We start from the raw sequence: 23537 nt of genomic DNA, 5'->3' as shown, positions 1-23537 counted from the left end.
GGAAGAAGAACCTTAATGTTTAGAGAACACGTTTTTAGTTTCAAGGATGTGCACTTTCACTAGGCATGGTGGTACACACCTATAATTCTACCTCCTTGGGAGGCTGAGCCAGGAGGATTGCAAGTTTGAGGCCAGCCTCAACAAGTTGGTGAGGCTCTGTATCAAAAATATGTGTGTGGGGGGTGAAAGGGCTGGGGTTGTAGCTGAGTGATAGCGGCCACCTGGTTTAATCCCTAGTATCACTGCCACACACACACAAACAACACAGAGAATTTGCACTTTCTCGTTTGGTTCTCATCAAGCTTGTGAGATAGGTAGTGATGTTTCTTCTTTGCATCTTTGCACTTTCAAGGAACATGGGCACCGCAGAGTGGAGGACAAACAGTTAAAGGGTTTATCCTAGAGCATAGTTCTGGCTTTTTGGCCTCATCTGAAAGCTTCCTCTCTCAGCTGTGAAGATCTGCTGAAGGAGAAGTGGTATGAGGCTAAGATTCTACCAGATCCTGCTTTGGCAGCCTCATTGCTTCAAGGCCTAGGCCTGTGCCCCAGCCCCTCCCGGAAGTGCACCAAGCCAAGTGTAGGATGTTCTTTGTGTGAGTGAGCAAAGATGCATCATTGGGTTTTGTTCTCTTGAACAGCTATTCTTTGCTGGTAAGATTTGTAGTTGTTCTTGTATCCATTTAAGGGAAGTGTAATTATATTCTTTGCCTTCAGCATACATTTAAGTAACTGCTCGTCTTTGGAATTGGATGTTGAATTGTTCCTCCAGCTCACGCATAGAGCTTACAAAACGCTGACAGTTGCTGTAGAAACGGTATCTGGCAGCTGTGACATAGTTGGAGTTTTTTGCACCCAAAAAAATTCCTTTGTAGGCCTTGGCAAATTAACATTTTGAAAGGTTCTCATTATATACTGGGTAGTTGGTTTTAAGAATAAAAAACAGTGTTTTATTTGCCACCTGAGGGACTACAAAAGGATTCTCCAGGTTCTGAAAAACTACTTAGTTGTCTTGTGAATTTTTGCTGGTAATATGATCTTCCTAGGAAATAGGAGACACCTGTCACCCTACAGTGGAGCTGGTGATCCTCATGCATCCTAGGCAAGCATGCTGCCACCAAGCCACACTGCAACCCTATCCTGTGGCTTTTAATTAGACACTTGAGCCTCATGGGGTTATACACCCTAAAATTTGCCTTAGTTTTTGGAACAAACAGTCATAATTGGTCACTTAGCTTGGAGATAAACTTAGCTTTCGATTCTGAGACTCTGCTTTGATTTATTCCCATTCAACCAGATGATAAAAAACCCAATGGGAGGAAAGTTGTGGGTGATGTGGCATACAACGAGGCCAAGGAGCGTGCAAGCTTCATCACGCCTGTCCCTGGCGGCGTCGGGCCCATGACAGTGGCTATGCTGATGCAGGTATTGATGAGTGAAAGTTGCTGTGATTGTTCTGAAGAGTCAACACTGCTTTTCTCTCCCAAAAAAGAAATGGAAGAACGGAGAAATAGTATCAGTCACATTAACAGAAGAAATGGCATAATTCTTATTTCCTTTGGAATGTAATTCTCTCCAGAAACAGAAAAGCACAGACAGGCTGACTTGGCTCCATCTGTTTTGGTTTGCTTGCTCTTTATGACACATAGTAGCTGGTCTGGGGGGAGGCAAGCAGCCCCAGAGCATGTCAGGCACACGTGGACTCACCTAGAATCAAAGCACATTCCTAGGAGGATTATGAATCAGCTCATTTTGGGATTGAACTGGAGGGCCCTGATGTTTGGAACTGACACGGGGGTTAAAATAATCACCTCTTTTAAGTTTCATTTATGTCATTTTGCCTAGAGCACAGTAGAGAGTGCAAAGCGTTTCCTGGAGAAATTTAAGCCAGGGAAGTGGACACTTCAGTATAACACCCTTAACCTCAAGACACCTGTTCCAAGGTAAAAATGAAATTTTCCTGATCTCGAATGTTATGGATTGCTGGGCTCAAGCTGATGGATACCATGGGCACATGAACGCTCCCAAGAAAAGTACCATCAGTTGGGGTGGGGGTTGTAATGCCATTACCAGTTTAGGATTAAATTCACTGAATAAAGACTGATGCCTATCTTCTGTGTTTTTAAAGTGACATTGATATATCACGATCTTGCAAACCAAAACCCATTGGTATCCTGGCTCGGGAAATTGGCCTGCTTTCTGAAGAGGTTGAACTATATGGTGAAACAAAGGCCAAAGTCCTGCTCTCAGCACTGGAACGCCTGAAGCACCAGCCTGATGGGAAATACGTGGTGGTGACTGGGTACCGTGTTGCTTTGTGTTGCCCCTCGAGTTTTCAGAGCCATCTTGACTATTACCAGGGCTTGCATTTGCATGTGGCATGCATGTGTGGAGGTGCCTTTAATTTTGCCTTGGCATTTCACACACACCTGATCTTATTTGATCCTTATAGCAACCTCTTGAAGTAGGGAAGAGTAGAAGTCTTTCAGAGATGAGAAAATTAGTTTTCCATCTTGTAGAGAGAAGAGTATGATTTTTTAAATTAAACCCCTAATTCATTAATTCAATATATCTCCTGAGCAGTCCTTTTTTTTGGAAGTTCTCTGTCTTTTCAATTTATTTGTTGTTTTTAGATATACATGACAGTGGGGTATATTTTGATATATTACACATACATGGTGTGCAACCCATTATAATTTTCATCCCATTCTTGTGGTTGAACATGATGTGGAGTTACACTGGTCGTGTATTCATATATGAGCTTAGGAAAGTTATGTCTGATTCATTCTACTGTCTTTCCTATTCCCATCCCCACTTCCTTCCCTTCATTCCCCTTTGTCTGATCCAATAAACTTCTATACATCCCCTCTCTACCTTCCCTTGTTATGGGTTAACATCCACATGTCAGAGAGAACATTCAACCTTTGGTTTTTGGGGACTGGCTTATTTCCATTCATCTGTTGAAGGGCACCTAAGTTGGTTACATACCTTGGCTATTGTGAACTGAGCTGCTATACACATTGATGTGGCTGCATCACTGTAGTGTGCTAATTTTAAGTTCTTTGAGTATTATAATCCGAGGTGTGGGATAACTGGGTCAAATAGTGGTTCCATGCCAAATTTTCTAAGGAATCTCCATACTGCTTTCCAGAGTGGTTACAACACGTTGCAGTCCCACCAGCAATGTAGGAGTGAAACTTTTCCCCACATCCTCACACTGAGCAGTCATTTTTTAATGCTGGGTGAAGTTATATTTAAAGCTAGTTTTTGTTGTTGTTAACAGTACTGGGAGTTCAACATAGGGATGTGCTGCCACTGAGCTATATCCCAAGCCCTTTTTATCTTGAGACAGGGTCTCTCTAAGTTGCTGATGCTGGTCTCGAAATTGGTGATCCTCCTACCTTAGCCTCCCAAATTGCTGGGATTATAGGCATGTGCCACCATGCTAGCTAGGTTTATTTTTTCAATTCCAAGGATGTAACCCAAGACCTTGTACATGCTAGGCAAGTGCTCTACCTGAGCCACATTTCCAGCCCCAAAGGAAGAAATTAAAGAAAGTAAAATTATAGCATCTGTCGATAAGATCAAGTGTCAAGAATATTTGCTTCTTACAATTAGAGCTTTTCTTTCTTTTTTTTTTTTAAAAGCTTTTTGGAAATTACAGCTAAGAATTTTAGAAAAGATCACTTTCAGGGCTTTTGTCCTTATTTAGATTTAGAGTCATTCTCTAGTGTCTGTTAGGTCTGACTTAGTGAAAGATAAATAATTCTATGAATGAATCTTTTCCTCTTTTGCTTTAATCTCGAAGAATCACTCCAACACCCCTGGGAGAAGGAAAAAGCACAACCACGATCGGTCTGGTGCAGGCCCTTGGCGCCCATCTTTATCAGAATGTGTTTGCGTGTGTGCGACAGCCTTCCCAAGGGCCCACCTTTGGAATAAAAGGTACTTATGGGGCAAGGCCAAGGTGGCCAGAGGGCACCTACCTCTCCTTCACTCCTCTCGGACCCACTTGACTCCTGAATGTGTCTGAGGTCTTCACCTCATTTAGACACTAGGAACACCTGGTGTTCAAGTCCTCCAAAGAAGTGCATTTAGTGAAGGGTCTCCTTGGATCACCCCAGCTCCTGTCGCTATTGGACATTGCACAGGGATTCTTTGGGATTGGTAATATGTAGCTGGAGGTGCTTTTATTTGACCCTAATAGTCTACCGTCTCAGTAACAATAAAATTATCCTAGCTATTGATTCATGCTGACAAGTCTGAGACAGACAGACTCTAGAGATGTCTTGTTGGAAATAAGAAAAGCCTACTTTTACTGAATGCTTTTTTGTCAGCTATTGTGCATAGCATATTATTTCTATGCATATTATTTCATTTTATAGTTCTACATGACATAGTGTTATCACCATTTTATAATAGCAGCAACAGAATTTTAGCAATAACTTGGTCAGAGGTGCTGTTATTAAGGACCAGAGCAGCTTCCCATGTATATTTCAAGCTCTAAACTACCTTTAACAGATGCTTCTTCTGATTGGATGAGAACACGACATTAGTAATCATCTTTCAGAGTTTGATTGCTGCAATAGTGTAGACCTGCTCTTGTAATTAAAATTATTTTACTAATTATAATAGGTTCAAGTCACCTTTCTCATTTGCTTGGTGACAGGGTATCCATTCTTCTTGTTTCAGTAATTACTGCAAATGTCGACACCAGGCACACCTCTGCCCTTCTATCTGTTTTATGAATGTGTTTTGACTTAGTTCTGCTTTCAAGCTTGTCTTAACAGTCCCCTTTCCACTTTGCAAGGAGCCTTTCTCCTTGTTCTATTTAGTGAACCACTATTCTCATTTTCCTTTTATTGCCTCATTGCATGGTCTCTGCCTCACAAAAATAAAATCTATACTCCAAGTTGACATTTATCTCACTAATGATGTGGTAACCTGGATGTTTTTGACTGGCCTTGTGTTAATAATCCAAATGGGCCAGCATAACTCTAGCAGTTAAGCTGTTTTCTAATATATGTCTACTTCAGGAAGGATTAGAGTCTCTGTGTTAGGTGTGAATACTTTAGAAATTCCTATTTTGAAAGCCAGAGTAGCTTTATGAGAGGAGGAAATTAAACAGGCTTGCCTTTATGTAACTGTCAGCTGAGTCTTTTAATGTGTTAGGAATCACAGGGAACCTATTTCTAAAGATAATGACTAGGTATATATGTATGTGTTCGTGATTTTGTCATTTAGACTCAGATTTCAATTGAGAGACTATTCAGCATGAACATGATCAAGTATTTTACTGTGGTAAAAGAAAATTAGAAAATACTTGATCAAATCTGTCCAAATGATTATTAAAAATAAACAAATAATATGCTTAGTTACAAAATCCTTTTTTTTTTTTTTGGATTCCAAGTCATGGAGAAGCGTTTTTAACACGAGCCCCCAACCTTTACTCTCCCCTAGGTGGCGCTGCAGGAGGTGGCTACTCCCAGGTCATTCCTATGGAAGAGGTAAGGTAATCTGGGATTTGGCTGAATCAGACCCTTTTTTATATCTTTATACCTCCAGAGATTAAAGGGTTTTTTTCCTAAAAAATAGCACTGTTAGTGGACAAATGACTTGTTTCCCAGTAGAAGCAATGCAAATGGAAGAATCGTCTTAATTCATAAACTTGTGACATTTTGGTTCCAAAGTCTGGCTTCAGTTCATAAGCAAGTGATCAAATGGAGCATGATTTTGAGAAGCACCAGGACACAGTGAATTCAGGCTACTAACAACAGGAATGGGAACAGGAGAGGAAATGCAGTTGGTACTGCCTCAGTGTGCTCCTTCTTGCTCTTTGGTTAAGGGATCTGCGTATGTCCTCAGCAGTCTGTGTTGCTGTTGGTTCCAATGGTGTTTCATTTATGATCTCTGTGCTGTTAAGAGAAAATTGTACTGTGTGTGGGAGGAGTTACTCTTGAAGACAGCCAGTCACTCATTTTCTAGGAGCTCCCGCCATTGGGCGTTCTCCACTAACTGCTGACCTTGGTATTCCCCTGATGTTAAAATGGAGGTTGACTGGTTGCAGTAGAATGAAAGCTGGAAAGACAGAGCAGCTTGGAGACCAATGTGGCTTCTATTCTGTTGTAGTTTAATCTCCACCTCACTGGTGACATCCATGCCATCACCGCAGCTAATAACCTCGTCGCTGCGGCCATCGATGCTCGGATATTCCATGAGCTGACCCAGACAGACAAGGTAGGGTGCCAGGGGCTTTTGAAAGGGCTGAAGCACCCAGGTTAATGTTGGCCCTTTGGGTAGCAAGGCAAAGGGGTTCCTCTGACCTAAAAGCCCTTTCCCTCCTTTTCTTTAAGGCTCTTTTTAATCGTTTGGTACCGTCGGTAAATGGAGTAAGAAAATTCTCTGACATTCAAATTCGAAGGTTACGGGTAAGTTTTTCCCCTCTTTGTGATATTGTCTAAAATTTGGTGATAAGGATATAAAACTCTCCTTAAAATATCTTATTTTGTGTCAAGTTACGTCAACAATCATAGTCCTGTCATCATGATGTGGGTGGCAAGGATTGGTGGTCGAGGTTATTTCTCATTTATTTATAAATTATAAATAGTTAGTCCTGGAACAAAGAGAGCACTGACAACCTGCCCTCAGCTAAGAAGAAAACTGATGCTCCCTTTCTAGCATGGAAAAGAGTCAAGATGCCATTGCAATAACATTGTAGTTTGATTCCCTGCCTTTCCCAGCCTTGGGACCTTAAAGCAAAATTGTTATAAAACTTGCCTTGCAGTTTACTCATCTGTACTTGCCTTGTTGCCCTGCATAGATAGAGGACTATCAAATAGTTAAAGGAGTAGTTACTTTGAAATATTATTAGAAATTATAACAAATATATAGTTAATAAGCATATACTATACCACACTTCTAGGTTTTTTTTCCCAAAAGAAATGAAAACTTGTGTTCACACAAAAACCTGTGTATGAGTGTCTTTAGTGGCTCCATTAATAATCTCCAAAACCTGAGAATATTCTGTCTTTCAAAGGATGAATAGATAAACAAACTGTGGTACATCTATATAATAAAAAGAAATGAATTATTGGTACACACAACAACTTGGGTGAATCACAATAAGAAGAAATGAGTTCTTGGTATACACAACAACTTGGGTGAATCTTAAAGACATTGTGCCGAGTGAAAGAAGCCAGTCTTAAAGGAATATGTGTGGTTCCATTTACATGACATTCTCAGTAAGACAAACTGTAGTGATGGAGGACACATCAGTAGTGCCAAGAGTCATGAGACAAGGCAGGGTGTGACCATGAAAGGACTGTAAAGTTAAAAAATGAATTCATGTTGGGCGTGATGACACACTCCTGCAATCCCCGCTGTTCAGGAGGCTGAGGCAGGAGGATTGAAAATCAAGGGCAACCTCAGCAACTTAGTGAGCCCCCATCTCAAAATAAAAAGCAAAAAAGGACTGGGGATGTGAGTTAAAGCTCCTCTGGGTTCAATCCCCAGTACCAAAAATTAAAAATAAATAAGTAAACTCATGTATTCCTTTATTGAAGAAGTAAGGAAGATAAATTTTATATATATGCTCTTTAGATAACATGGTACATATAAGCATTTAATACATTTTGGGTGCTTATTACCAACAACACTTCTACTCACTTTACTTTTAATTCTTAGCTACTTTATATTTTGATGCTGCAAGAATAGTCCACAGAGCTCTCCTGTACCAGATGCCTTAATTGTTCACATGTTGCTGTACTTGCTTTACAACTCTGTCACTATTAATACATGTGCATTTTTTGGTGGACCATTGAGAACAACCAACCATGACGCAGTCTGGCATTCAATAGCTTATTTTGCTTTTGTACCCCACCCTGCAGTGCTGTCCATCAGGTAGCTCAGCTGTTACTCCACTCATAATCAGTCGACTTCTGATTTTACCTTTGCTAATAGAAATTTCTATCAGAGGTGAGGAGGGGAAAGGCTCTTAAGCCAAGAGACATGCACAAGGTGACAGTACCTCTTGCAGGGATAGAACTAGGCCTAGGCCTCTTGTCCCTCTGTCCTGGCATTCTGTGTTGTATAGTCTGCCCTGGGCGCTTGCTGAAGAGTAGATTGTCAACAGCAGATTCTGAACAGGATGACCAAGGGTTTTGCTGGCTTTAGTGAGCAATGTCATGTTCTAGGTTTTGTGGGGCTCTCTGACAAGCCAATGAGTGGCCAGCTCTGCAAACAATCTGAGGTTTCAAAGCAGGTCCTCATAACACAAGAAAGAAACTGCGAGGCAGAGCAGATCTTGCTGGGGCCCACTCTGAACTACCATGAATTAGAAGATGTGACCTGTGTAGACACTGTTGGGAGGAGAAAAATAAAAACCCTTTTTATGTCTTTGGGAACGATGAGAAGTTAACAAAAGTACAACACTACATTAAAAGTATGTAAAAGTTATGTTGATTTTTTATTGATATTCATTTCTGTCCTTTCTGAAATTTTATTTATTTATTTGGTACTGGTGATAGAATTCAAGTTCTTACATATGCTAGGTAAGCACTCTACCACTAAGCTGCCTCCTCATCCCCTAAAATTTCCATTTGAATTGGGCTTCTTGGTTGTCTGATTAAAAATCTTTGTCACAGTGATAGAGCATATGCTTGGTATGCATGAGTCCTTGGGTTCAATCCATAACATGAAAAAAAAAGAAAAGGCAGCTCTCAGTGGTGCAATGGGGGAGGCTGAGAAAGGAGGATTGCAAAGTTTGATGCTAGCCTCAGCAGATTAGCAAGGCCCTCTGTCCCAAAATAAAGAAGGCTGGGGATGTAGCTCAGTGGTAAAGGATATCTGGCTAAAATCCCCAGTATCCAAAAAAAAAATGCTTGGAGTAGATTTCACTGGTAGAGCATTTGCCTAGATGCATGAGACCCTGGGGTCTGAACTCCAGCACCAAAAGAAGAAAAGAAAGAAAGATACAAAAAATCTTTGTATATTGCTTTTCTTTCCTTTCAGTATATTTGGGCTTGGTGAATCAGGAAGTGTCTTACAACACTTCTTGGTCTATGCTTTTTCAGAGCTAAGTTGAGGGAAATGCCTCTAGTACTCAGTCATAGGGACCAACCTGTCAATATTTGTGCATGTGTAAGGAAGAAATAACCTCTAGGTGTAGCCTCAGGCATCATCATATTCTCTTCTGAATTTAAGATGATTTGCTTTTCCTACAAGGGGACCCAATCTCAAGAAAAGGATTCATTTTTTTTTAATTATGATGTTTGTTTTGTCTTATTTTATGTTTCAATTTTCTACCTCTTCAGAGACTAGGCATTGAAAAGACTGACCCTGCCACACTAACAGATGAAGAGATAAACAGATTTGCAAGACTGGATATTGATCCGGAAACCATAACTTGGCAAAGAGGTACTAAAGCCCAAGGTGTTTGGTTATACTGCATGCCCCATGCCCTCCAGGAGAGTTGTGAAAATGTGAAGTCCAGAAGCTCCTGGGTTGGTATTTTCATGGTGAAGGCATGACCAAGATGGTGACATTATTTTTCTTGCCACCCCCTCTTATCAGCTGCCATCAAACCCCCTTGGCTGGATGGGGAGAACATTTTGCTATCTATTCAGTGTTGATTGAAATGAGGGTGGTTTCAGCAATGTTCATGCATAAACCAAAAATAACGTTTTTAAAGTTCCATTTTATGCAAAAAGTTTTGGTGTCATGAAGTAGAGAAATTATGTTTAATCATTTCTTGAATCATGTGTGCCCTTTATTCTAGAACTCTTGTCTGGCATCAGTGAGTTGATTTTTCTTGTAGCTCTTCAGCTTGCCTAATCATTTTTACTTCATTTTATTGGATTCTTTTGTAGCAAATTAGATAGCCTCCAGGGTTTAAATACTTAGGAATTTAGCTAGTGAGTTGCCCGGCTCCACCACCATATGTTGCTTTTCTCCACGCACAATTAGCATGGCCTACAATTTTATTTTGTACCAAGGGTGCATCCATCTATTTTATATTACTGCTGAGAAGAAATTCTCATCATCATGCAGAATACAGCTAAAGGGCAATATATTGGCTGTTTTTGTGATTTTTATTGGCATGGAAACTGTTAATGGTGTTTTTAAGATGACATGCTTTAATATCTAAAACCACACTAGTAGGTCTGCCTTTGCTTCAGCAGTTTTAAATAGATGGTATAATGTTTTACCAGGAATAAACTAAAGATCCATTTTGAAAATTTAATATCTCATTTACTTTTCTTTTGCTTTGTGTCTATTCTTGACAGACAAAAAATGGATCACAAATTTAACTAGCTATTTGATACAGAAAAATTAGTTATAAGGAACTGGATAGTATATATTTTGAAAAGTAAGGTGTAACTCCAACAACACATTGTTTTGTGCACTTACTGAGTAAGGCTGTATGTCTCCTGAGTACGGCAGATTACATTGCTTTTGGTGTTTAAGTCATTAGTCTTTTTTGGTGAGATTGAACCCAAAGCCTTGTGTATGCTAAGTACATGCTCCAAACATTATTATAGTTTGTTTTTTTAAAATATTTTTTTAGTTGTAGATGGACGCATACCTTTATTTTATTTGTATGTGGTGCTGAGGATCAAACCCAGTGCTTTTCACATGCGCGGTGAGCGCTTTACCACTGAGCCACAACCCCAGCCCTATTGTAGTTCTTATACAAACTAATTCCCATTACCGAGTTCCTTAAAAATACTTTTCCTTGGGTCTTCAGTGGTAGAGCTCCTACCTCATATGCATAGGCCCTGTGTTTAGTCCTCAAAATTGGAAGAATATAAATGCTTCTCCTCTTTGACTCCTTTTACGTATGAACTGGGTTCCGCTTTGGCTTGGTGGTTGTCCATTTTGGGCTTTGCTGTTGGTGTGCTTGGCATTTCATGCAGAAGTGGCACCTCTTATTCTCCTGTGTGCCCACACTGCTCTCAGTACTTTCCTTCTGACACCAGATGTCTGGAGGTTTTGTTTTTTCCTCCCAGAACAATTCAGTTCAGTTTTCCAGTGGATACTGACTGGGTATCTCCCAATTTAACCCCATCTGACACAGTCTGAAGTAGATCCTAGTAGTAAATTAAGGGTCCATCTCTCAATCTGCCCTCCCTACTTCATACTTCAATCTCAAGCCCAAAATGTCACCTGGCTGTAAATTGGAGGCTCTCATGACCTCCTCCTTAAGTTTGATCATTTGTTAAATCCAATTAAGGACTCAGGGATACACTATTTATGTTTATCTGTTTGTGTGTATGTGTGTGTGTGTGTGTGTGTGTGTGTGTGTAGTATTTCAGTACTAGGAATTGAACCCCAGGGAACTCTGCCCCAGGGAACTCTATCATTGAGCTATACCCCTAGCACTTTGTGTTTTAAAAATCATTTTGAGACAGGACCTTGCTAAATTGCCTAGTCTGGCCTCTAACTTGTGATCCTCCTCCTCAGCCTCCTAAATCACTGGGATTACAGGCCTATGCCACCATTCCCTGCTTGCCAGTTTATTATAAAAGATATAACTCAAGAATAGTCTGGGGCTGGGGTTGTGGCTCAGCACTAGAGCACTCGCCTAGTGCGTGTGAGGCCCTGGGTTCGATCCTCAGCACCACAAATAAATAAATAAAAAGAAAGGTATTGTGACCAACTACAGCTAAAAACAAAATAAGTATTTTTTTAAAAAAACTAGTCTAATGGAGGGCTGGGGTTTTGGCTCAGTGGCAGAGCACTTGCCTTGCACATGTGAGGTACTGGGTTCGATCCTCAGCACCACATAAAAATAAATAAACAAAATAAGGGCTGGGGATGTGGCTCAAACGGTAGCGCGCTCGCCTGGCATGCGTGCGGCCTGGGTTCGATCCTCAGCACCACATACAAACAAAGATGTTGTGTCCACCGAAAAACTAAAAAATAAATATTAAAAAAATAAATAAATAAAATAAAGATATTGTGTCCATGTATAAATACAAAAAAATTTTAAAAAAATAGTCAGATGGAAGATAGGCAGGATACATCACCTTCCTAGCACCTTAATGTGTTCCCCAGCCTGCAAACTCATCAAATCTTATTATTCAAGAGTTTTTCATAGACCTTGATCTCTCTCCCCTAATCCTCTTCTTGGGGTTGGTGGATGGGGCTGGAATTTTCAAACTTCCAATCATTTGATCTTTCTGGTGACCAGGACCCTCCTTCTGCTCTCTAGGGGACTGTCACCTTATTAGAATAAACTCATGTGACTAAAAGGGATTTTTTATGAATAACAAGACACTCCTATCACCCTTAAAATTCCAAAGGCTCTCGGAGCTTTGTGCCAGGAATGGAGCTTTGTGCCAGGAATGTAGGACACACATCAAATGTACTCTTCCTATATTATGCATAAAAAAGCCAAAGTTAGGGAGGCACTACCATAGTACTAGGAGGTAGGATTATATATAGCTGGGTGGCCTGTGCCGAGTTTTCCAAGGTTATATAATTAGATGTATATTCTGTCATTTGAATAGAATGTGCTAAAGGAAAGACCAAGCCTTTTACCTGGCATGTTTTCAAAAGGCATTGGCATTTGCTGTGAGTCTTTGTCTCGTTTCTTAGAATGGAATAAGGTTAACAAGTTCCTCCACAGAGCAACACAAACCTCAACCATTTTAAAGAGTGCACTCTTAAAATATATATATTAGCATATATATATATGCTAATATAGAATTTGCTTAAAAATAGATTCCAGCTGGGCACAGTGGTGCACGCCTGGAATCCCAGTGGCTTGGAAGCCTGAGGCAGGAGGATCACAAGTTCCATGCCAGACTGAGCAACTTAGTGAGTCCTTATCTCAAAATAAAAAATAAAATAGGCTAGGGATGTAGCTCAATGGTTAAGCACCTCTGGGTTCAATCCCTGGTTAAAAAAAAACAGAAAAAAAATAGATTCCAGATTTCTAATTAGTTGTTTGAATTCTCTAGATGAAATAAAAACAGCCACTCCACTTTCACTTGCTTTAAAAATAATTCCTGTACATTTCTGGTATGTGAATATTATTTCTTAACTCATACTCTAACTTTGCCATCAAAGCTCTGCTGCTCCCTTAAGCAGGTCCTTTTACTAAACACCATTCTGTGTCTTCCCTTTCCATTATAGTGTTGGACACTAATGACAGATTCCTGAGGAAGATCACCATTGGACAGGCTCCAACAGAGAAAGGGCACACACGGACGGTAACTATTTGTTCCTTCCCAAGTAAATTAGCTTGTGTGAACTAGATCTTGCTGCTTTATCCTCCTCCATCCTCCCTGTACGACTGATACTGCCAGGTGTTGTTCTGCCTTCTCCCTTTTAAAATGGAAGTGAGTAGGTGTGATATTGAGCACTCCTGACAGCTTTTGCAATAAATCCCATGTGTCACCTGTGTGTTTTTCCCCCAGCATTTTTTCCTGGAGGTGGAGAGGCCCAAGTGAATATCCTTGTATATAAATTGGTTAAAATTCCTCCTCTTTTGTGGTCATTTGACAAAATGTCTCTCCATAAAAGTGACTGTGTTGTCCCTTGTTTGGGGAAATCATAAACACAATTCCAAGCTGCCTTCACAGGGATAAAACAATAGCTTCCTGGTCATTCTAGAACATTTATTTTAAAAATTGGCTACTCAAGGACTTGGAATAAGTAATTTAAAAATTTTCTATTGCAGGATCATTTTCATGAAATTCTTTGTGTCGCATCTGCTATTCCAACCTTTTAAGTATTTATTTAAGGCATAGGATGCCAAATAGGATGACATTTTGCAATTCAAAAAAAAAAAGTTGTTTTCAGTTTAACACAGAGGTTTTGTTCTTGTCTCTTTTTCTTGCCCACAGGCGCAGTTTGATATCTCTGTGGCCAGTGAAATCATGGCTGTGTTGGCTCTCACCAGTTCTCTGGAAGACATGAGAGAGAGGCTGGGCAAAATGGTGGTGGCATCCAGCAAGAAAGGGGAGCCCATCAGTGCTGAAGATCTGGTAAGTGCCCAGGCACACCAGGCTTGGTGACACATTGGAGCCCACTGTCCTAGGGTCTCTCAGTGGTTACTACTAACAAAAACTATGCCCTTCTTAAGACATTGTAATCTACTTATCAGTATGATTATGCTAATGACAAGATAACTATGAAATTTATAAATAGTAATTCATAGTGAATAATAGGTATTATGCTCCAGATGATTTAAGTAACGTCTTCATCCTGTTAGTTCATGGCTTCAATTTTCAGAGAACATCTACAGGCCAAATGAGGCCTTTAGAAAGTGAATTTGGAGTCACTCCTGGGCCCCTCCCCATGACATGTGGCTTCCTGCATAGAGGCCTCTTGGGGCTTTTAGCCCTGCATCTATCCAGATAACTGCATTGGAAAAACTCATTAGCCATTTCGTTGATGGTCCTACTAAGTTGGCTGTCTACTTCAGGATTATTTCTGAACTGTCTGGTAATAGGAGATTTGAAATGAGAAATTTTTTTTCTTTTTCTTCTTTATTGTTTCTCTTTGGAAATGAGAATTTGTTTGTTTGGGGGGTTTTATTTGTTTTGTGGTACTGGGAGTTGAACCCAAGGCCTCATGTATGTAAGGCAAGCACTGTAACACTGAGCTACATCCATGGCCCTTTTTATTTTGAGATAGAATCTTGCTAAGTTGCTGGGGATGACCTTGAACTTGAAATCCTGCTTCAGTTTCCCAAGTAGCTGGTATTACAGGCGTGTGCTGTGGTACCCTGCAGAATGAGAAATCTTATTATAGTTGAAGTTTTAAAACCTATATTGGGGTTGAGGTTGTGGCTCAGTGGTAGAGCATTCGCCTAGCATGTGCAAGGTCCTAGGTTCGATCCTCAGCACCACATAAAAATAAATAAAGGTATTGTGTCCAACTATAACTTAAATAAATAAATAAATAAAACCTATATTATATTAACCAAATTAGTTGACTTGTGATAGTGGTATGGCAGAAGAATTTAGAAAAGAAAGTATTAACTTTCTGTTTTCGTAGTCAGATATATGAATTTAATATGTATTTTAAATTTTCACATCCTTGCCTTAAATTTAGGAACTCATTAATATTGAATATAGGATTATGTATTAGAGAACTTGTCTAGCATGCATGAGGTTTTGATCTCTAGCAATCACCCACCAGAAAAACAAAAAATTTAGTATAAATGGGAATTATTGCTTTATTTTCTGTTGTCACCAATTTGTTTGGCTATATGGATGGCTTAAAGGAGGAACCTGGAGCAAGAAGATCACGAGTTCAAGGCTAGCCTCAGCAACTTAGGGAAACCTTGTCTCAAATAAAAAGAGCTGGGGGATGAAGCTCAGTGGTAGAGTAACCTGGGTTCAATTTCTAAAGCACTGAAAGAAAAAATGGGGGATCTGATATCTAAGAGTTGGTATTGAATTTTGGGGTAATATTTTAATTTCAGTTTTGGGAAACACATAATGCATTTCTGTTCAGATACCAAAGTTACAAATAATTCATTCCTCTAGGAACTAACATTTCTGTGCTGTAAATGAGCCTGAAATGGATTCTTCATATTAGTCAGCAACAGAGCTTGATTGAGATGCTTGTTTCTAGAACATGTTTTTCCAGAAATTGCATGTGAATATCATTTTCATTCCACTTGTTTTCCCTGCTTAAAATAACTGGTAGCTTCAATGAATGGTCTAGTTTAGCTGAAACTACTAATTGGTCCAAGATGACTAAAAAGGGAACAGCTAGAATGTCAAAGGTTTTTTTTTTTTTCTTGCTGGCACAAGCTGATACTTCCTGCTACTTGTCTCGCAGGGGGTGAGTGGCGCGCTGACGGTACTGATGAAGGATGCAATCAAGCCCAATCTCATGCAGACATTAGAGGTAAGCAGAGGAATCCCTGTCCTCCAGAATTGGTTTTTGACTTTCAGAGCAGTGATTAGAAAGTACGCTTTCCTTGGGCAGTCAGAGAGCTTTTCTACTGCTCATCTCTTATCTTTTTGACAGTTGTGACTGGGAGAATACTGAAATATATGAGATGGCTTTGTATTTTCCCTCTGGGAAGTTTTCTTTAAAATTCCAACTAAATTCCATGCTCTTGACTGCATGATCCCATTTTGCAAGCAGGGTTGACGGTGCTGCTCATGGTGTCCTGGTTTCCACAGGGCACCCCGGTGTTTGTTCATGCGGGACCATTTGCCAACATTGCACACGGGAATTCTTCCATCATTGCAGACCGGATTGCGCTCAAGCTTGTTGGCCCAGAGGGCTTTGTCGGTGAGAACTTTTGCAATGTCGGTGAACAGGCTTTTTCCTGGAACATGAGGGGTTGGGGTGGCATTTTTACAGTTGCTCTTCTCCTCCCTTGCAGTGACCGAAGCAGGATTCGGAGCAGACATTGGAATGGAAAAGTTTTTTAACATCAAATGCCGATATTCTGGTCTCCGCCCTCATGTGGTGGTGCTTGTTGCCACTGTCAGGGCTCTTAAGATGCACGGTGGCGGCCCCACGGTGAGGATCTAGGGTCGGAAGGGTCTGATTATCAGGAATGTTCAGCGGCTCAAAGGAAGTTGGATAACTCTGCCTGCATCAACAGTAACCTGCTCTTGTCCTCATAATTAACAGGGTGCTAAAGCAAGGGGTGGTCACACAGCTCGGTGCTGTCTGCCTTATCACTCATAGGCATGTCGTCAGCTCTTGGCATTTTAAGAGGGCTGAAATTGGCTTTGTGGCCTGCCTCTCTGAGGAAACATCTGACAGTATCTAAACTCCTCCAAGGACATGTGCTTAGCTATACGACGCACAAAAAAGTTCCTTTATGTCAGCCTGTTCTCTGTGAATCTGAATCTCATTTTACTTCTAAATAGGGACATTGGCAGCTAGCCAACCACACCATTTAGCTGAGGCACAAGTCAGTTCCTTGAGAAGTTCTTGGTTGACAGGGCCACTGACAGCAGGAGGGCAGAGGACTAGTCAGTGAGGGCAGGTGAAGGAGAATGATAGAGCCTCTTAGGACTACTGGGTGATAAAGAAGCATGTATTAGTCTAGCTTATCTTCTGCTTCAACCTGTACTAGGTTTTCCTGAATTCCAACTTTGTAGAAATTGCACTTTTTGCTGGGCATTGTGTTGCATGCCTGCAGTCTCATTGACTTGGGAGGCTGAGATAGGAGGATCACAAGTTTGAGGCTAGCCTCAGCAATTTAGAAAGGTCCTAAGCAATTTAGTTTTAAGTACTAGGGATTGAGCCCAGGGGCACTTGGACACTAAGCCACATCCCCAGCCCTGTTTTGTATTTTATTTAGAGACAGGGTCTCACTGAATTGCTTAGGGCCTCACTTTTGCTGAGGCTGGCTTTGAACTCATGATCCTCCTGCCTCAGCCTCCTGAGCCACTGGGATTTATAGGCATGCACCACCACAATTAGCCCTAAATTGTGAGACCTTGTCTCAAAATAAAAAATAAAAGGTTTAGGGAAATAGCTCAGTGGTAAAGCACCCCTAGGTTCAATCCCCAGTACCCACCCGCCATACTATTTATTCTAGTATTTTAACATGTTTTAATCAGCACCAGCATAAAAAGACATGGTGCTAGTTTTCAGAAAACACTGAAATTAAATTCCTATTCTCCAGGAACTTGTATTATAACTTGGGAAATAAGATCTCCCTCATCTACTGAATAAAATCAGTGTTTCTTAGTGAGGTGACGAGCATTGTCCTATTGTAGTGATTCTCAAGTATTTTGGCTTCAGATCCTCTTTGGTACTCTTAAAATTCCTTGAAGATTTTGATTCCTGGCATTTAAAAAAAAATTGTTGAAGGCTTATGAGAGCTTCTGCTTATATGTGAGTTATACTATTAATATATTAGAAACTAGCACTGAGTTATACATTAACATAAAGAACTTCTATGAAAGCTACTATATTTTTTGAAAAAAAAAATGGGCATCATCTATTTTCAGATCACTTCTGTATCTGGTTAGCTGAAGACAGCTGGATTCTCATCTTTGCATTTGACCTGTTGTGATATCTTGTGTCACATAATAATCTCTGGAAAGTCCATGTTATACCTAATGAGAGAATGAGTGAAAAGGACCCTGAGATCTTGGCTCTATTAGGAAAACAGTTCTGGCCTCAGGGCTGTTTGAAGACTTAGGTTTCCCAGACCACAGTGTGACAGTGGGTGCCTTCCACACTCCAACACACCTCCCAGAGCTCTGGGTCTTAGTTACTCCTGGGGTACTAAAGGTACTTCTGACCCAGGACACCCCTTTGTGCTAGCAGTGCAGGATAAGCTCCCCTTTTCATAGCCAATATTCCTCTCTTTCATCTACATACCATTGTCCCTCCTTTGCTTCCTTCCTCTTGACCTTGTGGTCTGAACAGCAAGAATTCTGGGTACTTATCCTGGCCAGCCCTGAGAGGGGGCTTTGCATGTACTACACATGACCTCGCAGATGGAAAGATGTGTAAGCTCCTTGCTTCCTGCCCTGCCTCCACATGGCCCCCTGAAGTTGGAGCATGGTAGTCTCCCTGAAGAACTCAGGCAGACTGACCTGGAGTGTTCTTCATTACCATCTGCCAACCATGCTGGGTCCATGGAATCAGCACCTTGATCCCCTTGCTTATCCCTGGGGATGCAGCAGAGCTGCATCAGGACATGGTACCCAGGCATCTACACACAATGAACCCACTGCTTAAGTATTTAGTTGCTTTCAGTTGTCCTCTATGATGGAATTCTGTTGTTTTCCCTCGCTTATATTATACCTGTGCCAGGGTTTGGCTCCCCCAAGTTATTGGCTGGCCCTGTGGACCAGCTCTTGAAACTATGACAGGGTCATCACAGGTTCCATCAACTGACATCCAAGGGTGATCTTTGCAGGCCTGGCTGCTGCCTTTCCCATGCTCACCTTTACTCCTCCCCTGCTATAGTTTTCTTCACTTACTGAGGACACTGGTCCTGCCTGGAACATGTTCCTTTTGACCTCTGCTGTCATAGATCTGTTATTTCTCACCTCTTACTTTACCTCACAAAAGTCCCCCCCACTTGGGCTGGGGTTGTGGCTTAGCGGTAGAGTGCTCAACTAGCACGTGTGAGGCCCTGGGTTCGATACTCAGCACCACATAAAAAAAAATAAATAAAAATAAAGGCATTAAACAACAACAACAACAATAAAATTCTAGAAAAAAAAAAAAGTCCCCCCACTTTGCTCAAAGGAGTTCTTGCTCTGTGCTGTGTGCTTGGTCACTTGCCCTAAGTCCTTGGGGCAGGAAGCAACCTCTATCGCTGTATAACCCCCAAGCATGCAGCCTTTCACCCATTACCCAGGACAAGCACCATTTTAAGCTAGAGCCTAATTGTAAGTAGGGAGTACATCTGATTTTGTGTCCTTTTCTTGCAGGTCACTGCTGGACTGCCTCTTCCGAAGGATTACATAGAAGAGGTAACTTCTGTTATTTCTAATTATTTGCCTTAGAAAGCACCATATCCCAAATCAACCTGGCCCATGGGGAAATAAAATGGATGTGGTTATGATCCAGGGTTGCTCCTGGGAGTTCAGGATGCTAAAAGGCAGTGTGCTGAAGGTTGTATTAAATGAGTAGTAGTAAGTGGAACTGCCTCACAGAAGAGGAGATCAGTAAACCACTGATACCGACCCATCACTGGTTCTCAGTGGGGTGATTTTGATCTCCTGGGATATGGGACATGGCCGTGTCTAAGGACATTTTTTATTGTTAGAGCTGGGGGTGGGGAGTGTACCTGGCATCTAGTGGATAGAGGACAGGGATGCTGTTTAAAATCCTATAGTGAGCAGGATAGCCCCCCAGTGAAGAATTATCCAGCTCAAAATGTCAGTAGTACTGAGGTTGAAAAACCCGGCCCTAACCCAATGGAAGTTTCCTGGACTGTCTTCCCTGCATTGGCAGGATGAGTCCCTAATGCCATTGAAATCAGAAGCAAGTAGGAACCTTTTAGAAATAACCTTTTCCTCTGCAGATTTAAGCACATATTAAAGAGCCAAGATAATAATATCCTGGTTGTTTTGTAGGCACATCTTCCATAAGCTGATTCGGTTTATAGTATCAAGCAGGAGCCAGAGAACAATTTATGAGAATAAACCTTTTCATATTGATAATGTTTACCATCAAAGAAACATCTCTAGAGCCAGATTTGGTGGCTCCAGACAAACAGGCCCTCAGATAAGTTGCAGGGTCATCTGCTGTCATGGTTAATTCAATTTTTCTGCCTTTTGGAGGCCTTTACATTATCCAGTAATACAGGGTCATTATGTAGGTCTCAAATAAAGTATTTCAAAATTGGCTGGAAAAAAACTGTTAGTGCCTTGAGTCTGCCTGTCTTCTGTGTGATGATTTGCCTTTTATGGTTATCCGTCTGAGTCATGCGTAGGAGGGGAATTCACAGTTCTGGCCCTTCTGCCACCCCACAGCCTCTCCTGTGTCTAATTACAGTGACTGCCCCAAACTGGCCCAGCTGGTGTCTTCATTTAAGAAATTCTACTTGTTTAAACCCTTCTCAATCAGTCTTACATATGAATTGGATTTCATGTGATTAGAGGTTAAGAATTAGCAATGCTTTTTAAAATGCCAGATAAATCCTAATCTTAGTTTACAATTATTAAAGAAAAAACCCATAAGTCACATTTATAATGAGCCTATTTGTTTTCTACCTTTAACCTGTTGCTGTTTGAGGGGTCCACAATCAAGCACTAATACTACTAGGCTTTTTTCATGGTATATATGTATACATATCATTATGTATATGTATTTTTGGAGATGATGACTATATATATATATATTTAAATATATAATCTTTTGGGGTTATTTTTATTTTTTTTTTCAATTCTAGGGAGGAAACCCAAGGTCTTACTCATACTAAGCAAGCACCCTACCACTGAGTTATACCCCGGTCTCTTGATATATTTTTAAGCTAATGACAGTAACATACCCTTTGTTTTTAAAAAAAAAAACAAAAAAAAACCTTAAACATTACAAGAATATAATAAGTGATTGGAATTTCTTTAAATTTTAATATTTAAAATTTTTTCTTGAATTATTCAAGTACTTTTTGTACAAAAAAAAAGTAAGCTCTCCTTAGTTGTTCAACTTTAGTACATCTTGGGTGGAATCTATGCTAACACAGATCAGTGTCACTTTTCATAACATCTGTATGATGAATATTTATTGAGTGAGGTTATACTTCCGTGGCCTGAACCCCTGTAACGGAGGTTAGTAGTGTTTGCAATTTTCCAATGGTGGAAGCAGAACTGCAGTAACATTTAAAGATATGTTTCCTTAGTATTTGGTTATTTTTGTGTGTGTGTGTGTGTGGTACTACATTGAATCTAGCCTTTTTTATTTTTTACAGGTCTTATGTTGCTGAGCCTGGCCTAGAACTTTCAATTCTCTGACGTTAGCCTCTCAAATTAGCCCCCCAAATTACTGGGATTATAGGTTATATGTGTTTGCCAATGGGCCTGGCCTTTTTTTGTCTGTTTTGTTTTTTGTTTTTTGTTTTTGAGATGAGGTTCTCACTATGTTGCCCAGGCTGGTCTCAAATTCCTGGACTCAAGAGATCCTCCTGCCTTGGCCTCCCAAATAACTAGGATTGCAAGCCTGTGAGAGCATCACTGATGTCGTCATAGGTCTTCTACAGTAAAGGATAGTGAATGCCTCTTTTGTGCCAGGCTCTGTTTTCTAATGGAAGGGATTATACTGTGCTGAAAAGAGTCTGTATTTTTGTAGCATATGTGTGTATACAATCCATAAACATCATTTAGGTAGGGGCAACTCATCCCCTTCAAACAGCAGCAGAGCTATTAAGATGTGGCTAATAGATGTGGTATAATGACCACAAATCCCCCAGCTCTTGTGTTTTCAAGGTGATGAGGGTCCGGGCATAGCTCCAGTGCTGCAGGTGGAGTTACAGCTCCTTCCTCCTCCACAGCATCCACTCATCAGGAGTGAGTTGCCTCATTGGCCTTTCTTTTACTTGTCGGCTTGCCTCTGTGTCCTGGCAATGAAAGGCTACTCACTCAAGGAGGCCGTTTGCCTTTTAAGAAGAAGCTGCAACCATCTGCTCTCTGATCTTACAGACCTGTCACTCTTGTTTTACAGAACTTGGAGCTGGTTGAAAAAGGCTTCAGTAACTTGAGGAAACAAATAGAAAATGCCAGAATGTTTGGAGTTCCTGTAGTGGTGGCTGTGAATGCATTCAAGTAAGTACAGAGCATAAGAGAAAAGGGCGGCGGCAGGGGGGGGGGGCGGGGGGGGAATGTGGAAAATAGCCAGGAAGCATTTCCTATAGCTAACTGTTGAGAGGTGCTTTTAGCTTCATTTTGTTCTTCAGTTGCTGCTACTGGTTACAGCCTGCGGGTTGAGCCTGTAATTTGACAGATACCACATATATCACAGCAAATTCACTGCCTTACCTTCTGAAGGTCCAGAAGTGAGATTCAGTCCTTGTGGGGGTCCCTTTTCAAACACTGAGTAAGGTAGATAACACACAGGATGGAGGTTTAATGCTTCTTTGGCTGATAGAGGCCCTTTGTACTAGCAGAAGATTGTAGCCTGCAGTCTTCCATTATTTCTCTAGGTCTGGTGGGATGGTGTCTTGATGGAGTTGAACATGTTGAGCTGGAAATGCTCATGCGAGGACTTGTGTGGGTTGTTTGGCATTTTGGTACTGGTTTGGGTTTTGTTATAATGGCCTCACCACAGTAGAATGGAAAGCAAATTTTTGAAAAGCTAGTATTTATTGATTCCTGATAGTGTTCTGGAAATGTTCCAAGTACTTTCCATCTAAGCCTCATGACATTCCAATGAAATAAGTGCTGTGATTATTCCCATTTTAACCCATGTGGGATTTGAGATACATAAAGATGTTTTGGCCAAAAGTTACCTAGGTAGTTAGTTGTGAAGATAAGATTCAAACCCAGGCAGTATTATTTGTATTGACTGATTTCCATTTATCAGTGGGTAACTCACATCTCACATGGGGTTTAATGGCATAAAGAAGTTGTACTTTGTCCTTTCCAGCCATCTTCCATGCTTTAACGTGAAGCACTCCTTTACAGGACAGACACAGAGGCCGAGCTGGACCTCATTAGCCGCCTTGCCAGAGAACATGGGGCCTTTGATGCCGTCAAGTGCACTCACTGGGCGGAAGGGGGCAAGGGTGCTTTAGCCCTGGCTCAGGCTGTCCAGAGAGCTGCACAGGTGCCCAGCAGCTTCCAGCTCCTTTATGACCTTGAGGTGGGTTACTTGCTATATGGGGAAGAAAAAAAAAAAGTATAGTGAGGTTTCTGTGTGGCTATCTCTGTAGAGCCCATGTGTAGCAGCTTCAGCCTCTCAACCTTGTGGTTTCACTTCCTACATGGGCGAGTTACAGTAGGACTAAAGACTGGACTCTCAGCTCCGGATAACTGTAAGATTGCATTTTGTTTTCAGTTCTCTGTCCCATGTACTTCAGGATGTGGTCGAACATTAAGTAGTATGTCCACAATTGGCAACTCAGTTAAGAATATGGAATGAATGGTGCA

General features: G+C 41.0%; 1 protein-coding gene across 2 annotated transcripts in view; it reads left to right on the top strand.

The window, feature by feature from the left end:
• Mthfd1 (methylenetetrahydrofolate dehydrogenase, cyclohydrolase and formyltetrahydrofolate synthetase 1) overlaps positions 1-23537 on the top strand; it is a 67692-nt gene that overhangs the window by 36465 nt on the left and 7690 nt on the right. For both annotated transcript variants that reach the window (XM_046461233.2, XM_046461232.2), the window contains 16 exons: positions 1295-1422; positions 1843-1940; positions 2126-2299; positions 3806-3942; positions 5458-5504; positions 6127-6234; positions 6351-6425; positions 9309-9411; positions 13135-13211; positions 13848-13988; positions 15796-15864; positions 16146-16257; positions 16352-16491; positions 19380-19421; positions 22114-22214; positions 23073-23250. In XM_046461233.2, the coding sequence (XP_046317189.1) occupies positions 1295-1422; positions 1843-1940; positions 2126-2299; positions 3806-3942; positions 5458-5504; positions 6127-6234; positions 6351-6425; positions 9309-9411; positions 13135-13211; positions 13848-13988; positions 15796-15864; positions 16146-16257; positions 16352-16491; positions 19380-19421; positions 22114-22214; positions 23073-23250 (1730 nt within the window). The remainder of the gene's footprint in view (positions 1-1294; positions 1423-1842; positions 1941-2125; positions 2300-3805; positions 3943-5457; positions 5505-6126; positions 6235-6350; positions 6426-9308; positions 9412-13134; positions 13212-13847; positions 13989-15795; positions 15865-16145; positions 16258-16351; positions 16492-19379; positions 19422-22113; positions 22215-23072; positions 23251-23537) is intronic.

This window comes from Marmota monax, unplaced genomic scaffold, assembly GCF_021218885.2.
Source record: "Marmota monax isolate L192 unplaced genomic scaffold, Marmota_monax_Labrador192_F-V1.1 WCK01_AAM20220418_F8-fsc00001, whole genome shotgun sequence".
In the NCBI taxonomy this organism is placed as follows: Eukaryota; Metazoa; Chordata; class Mammalia; order Rodentia; family Sciuridae; genus Marmota; species Marmota monax.
Note: the sequence above shows the minus strand (reverse complement) of the source record. Positions and strands in the feature narration are given on the sequence as shown.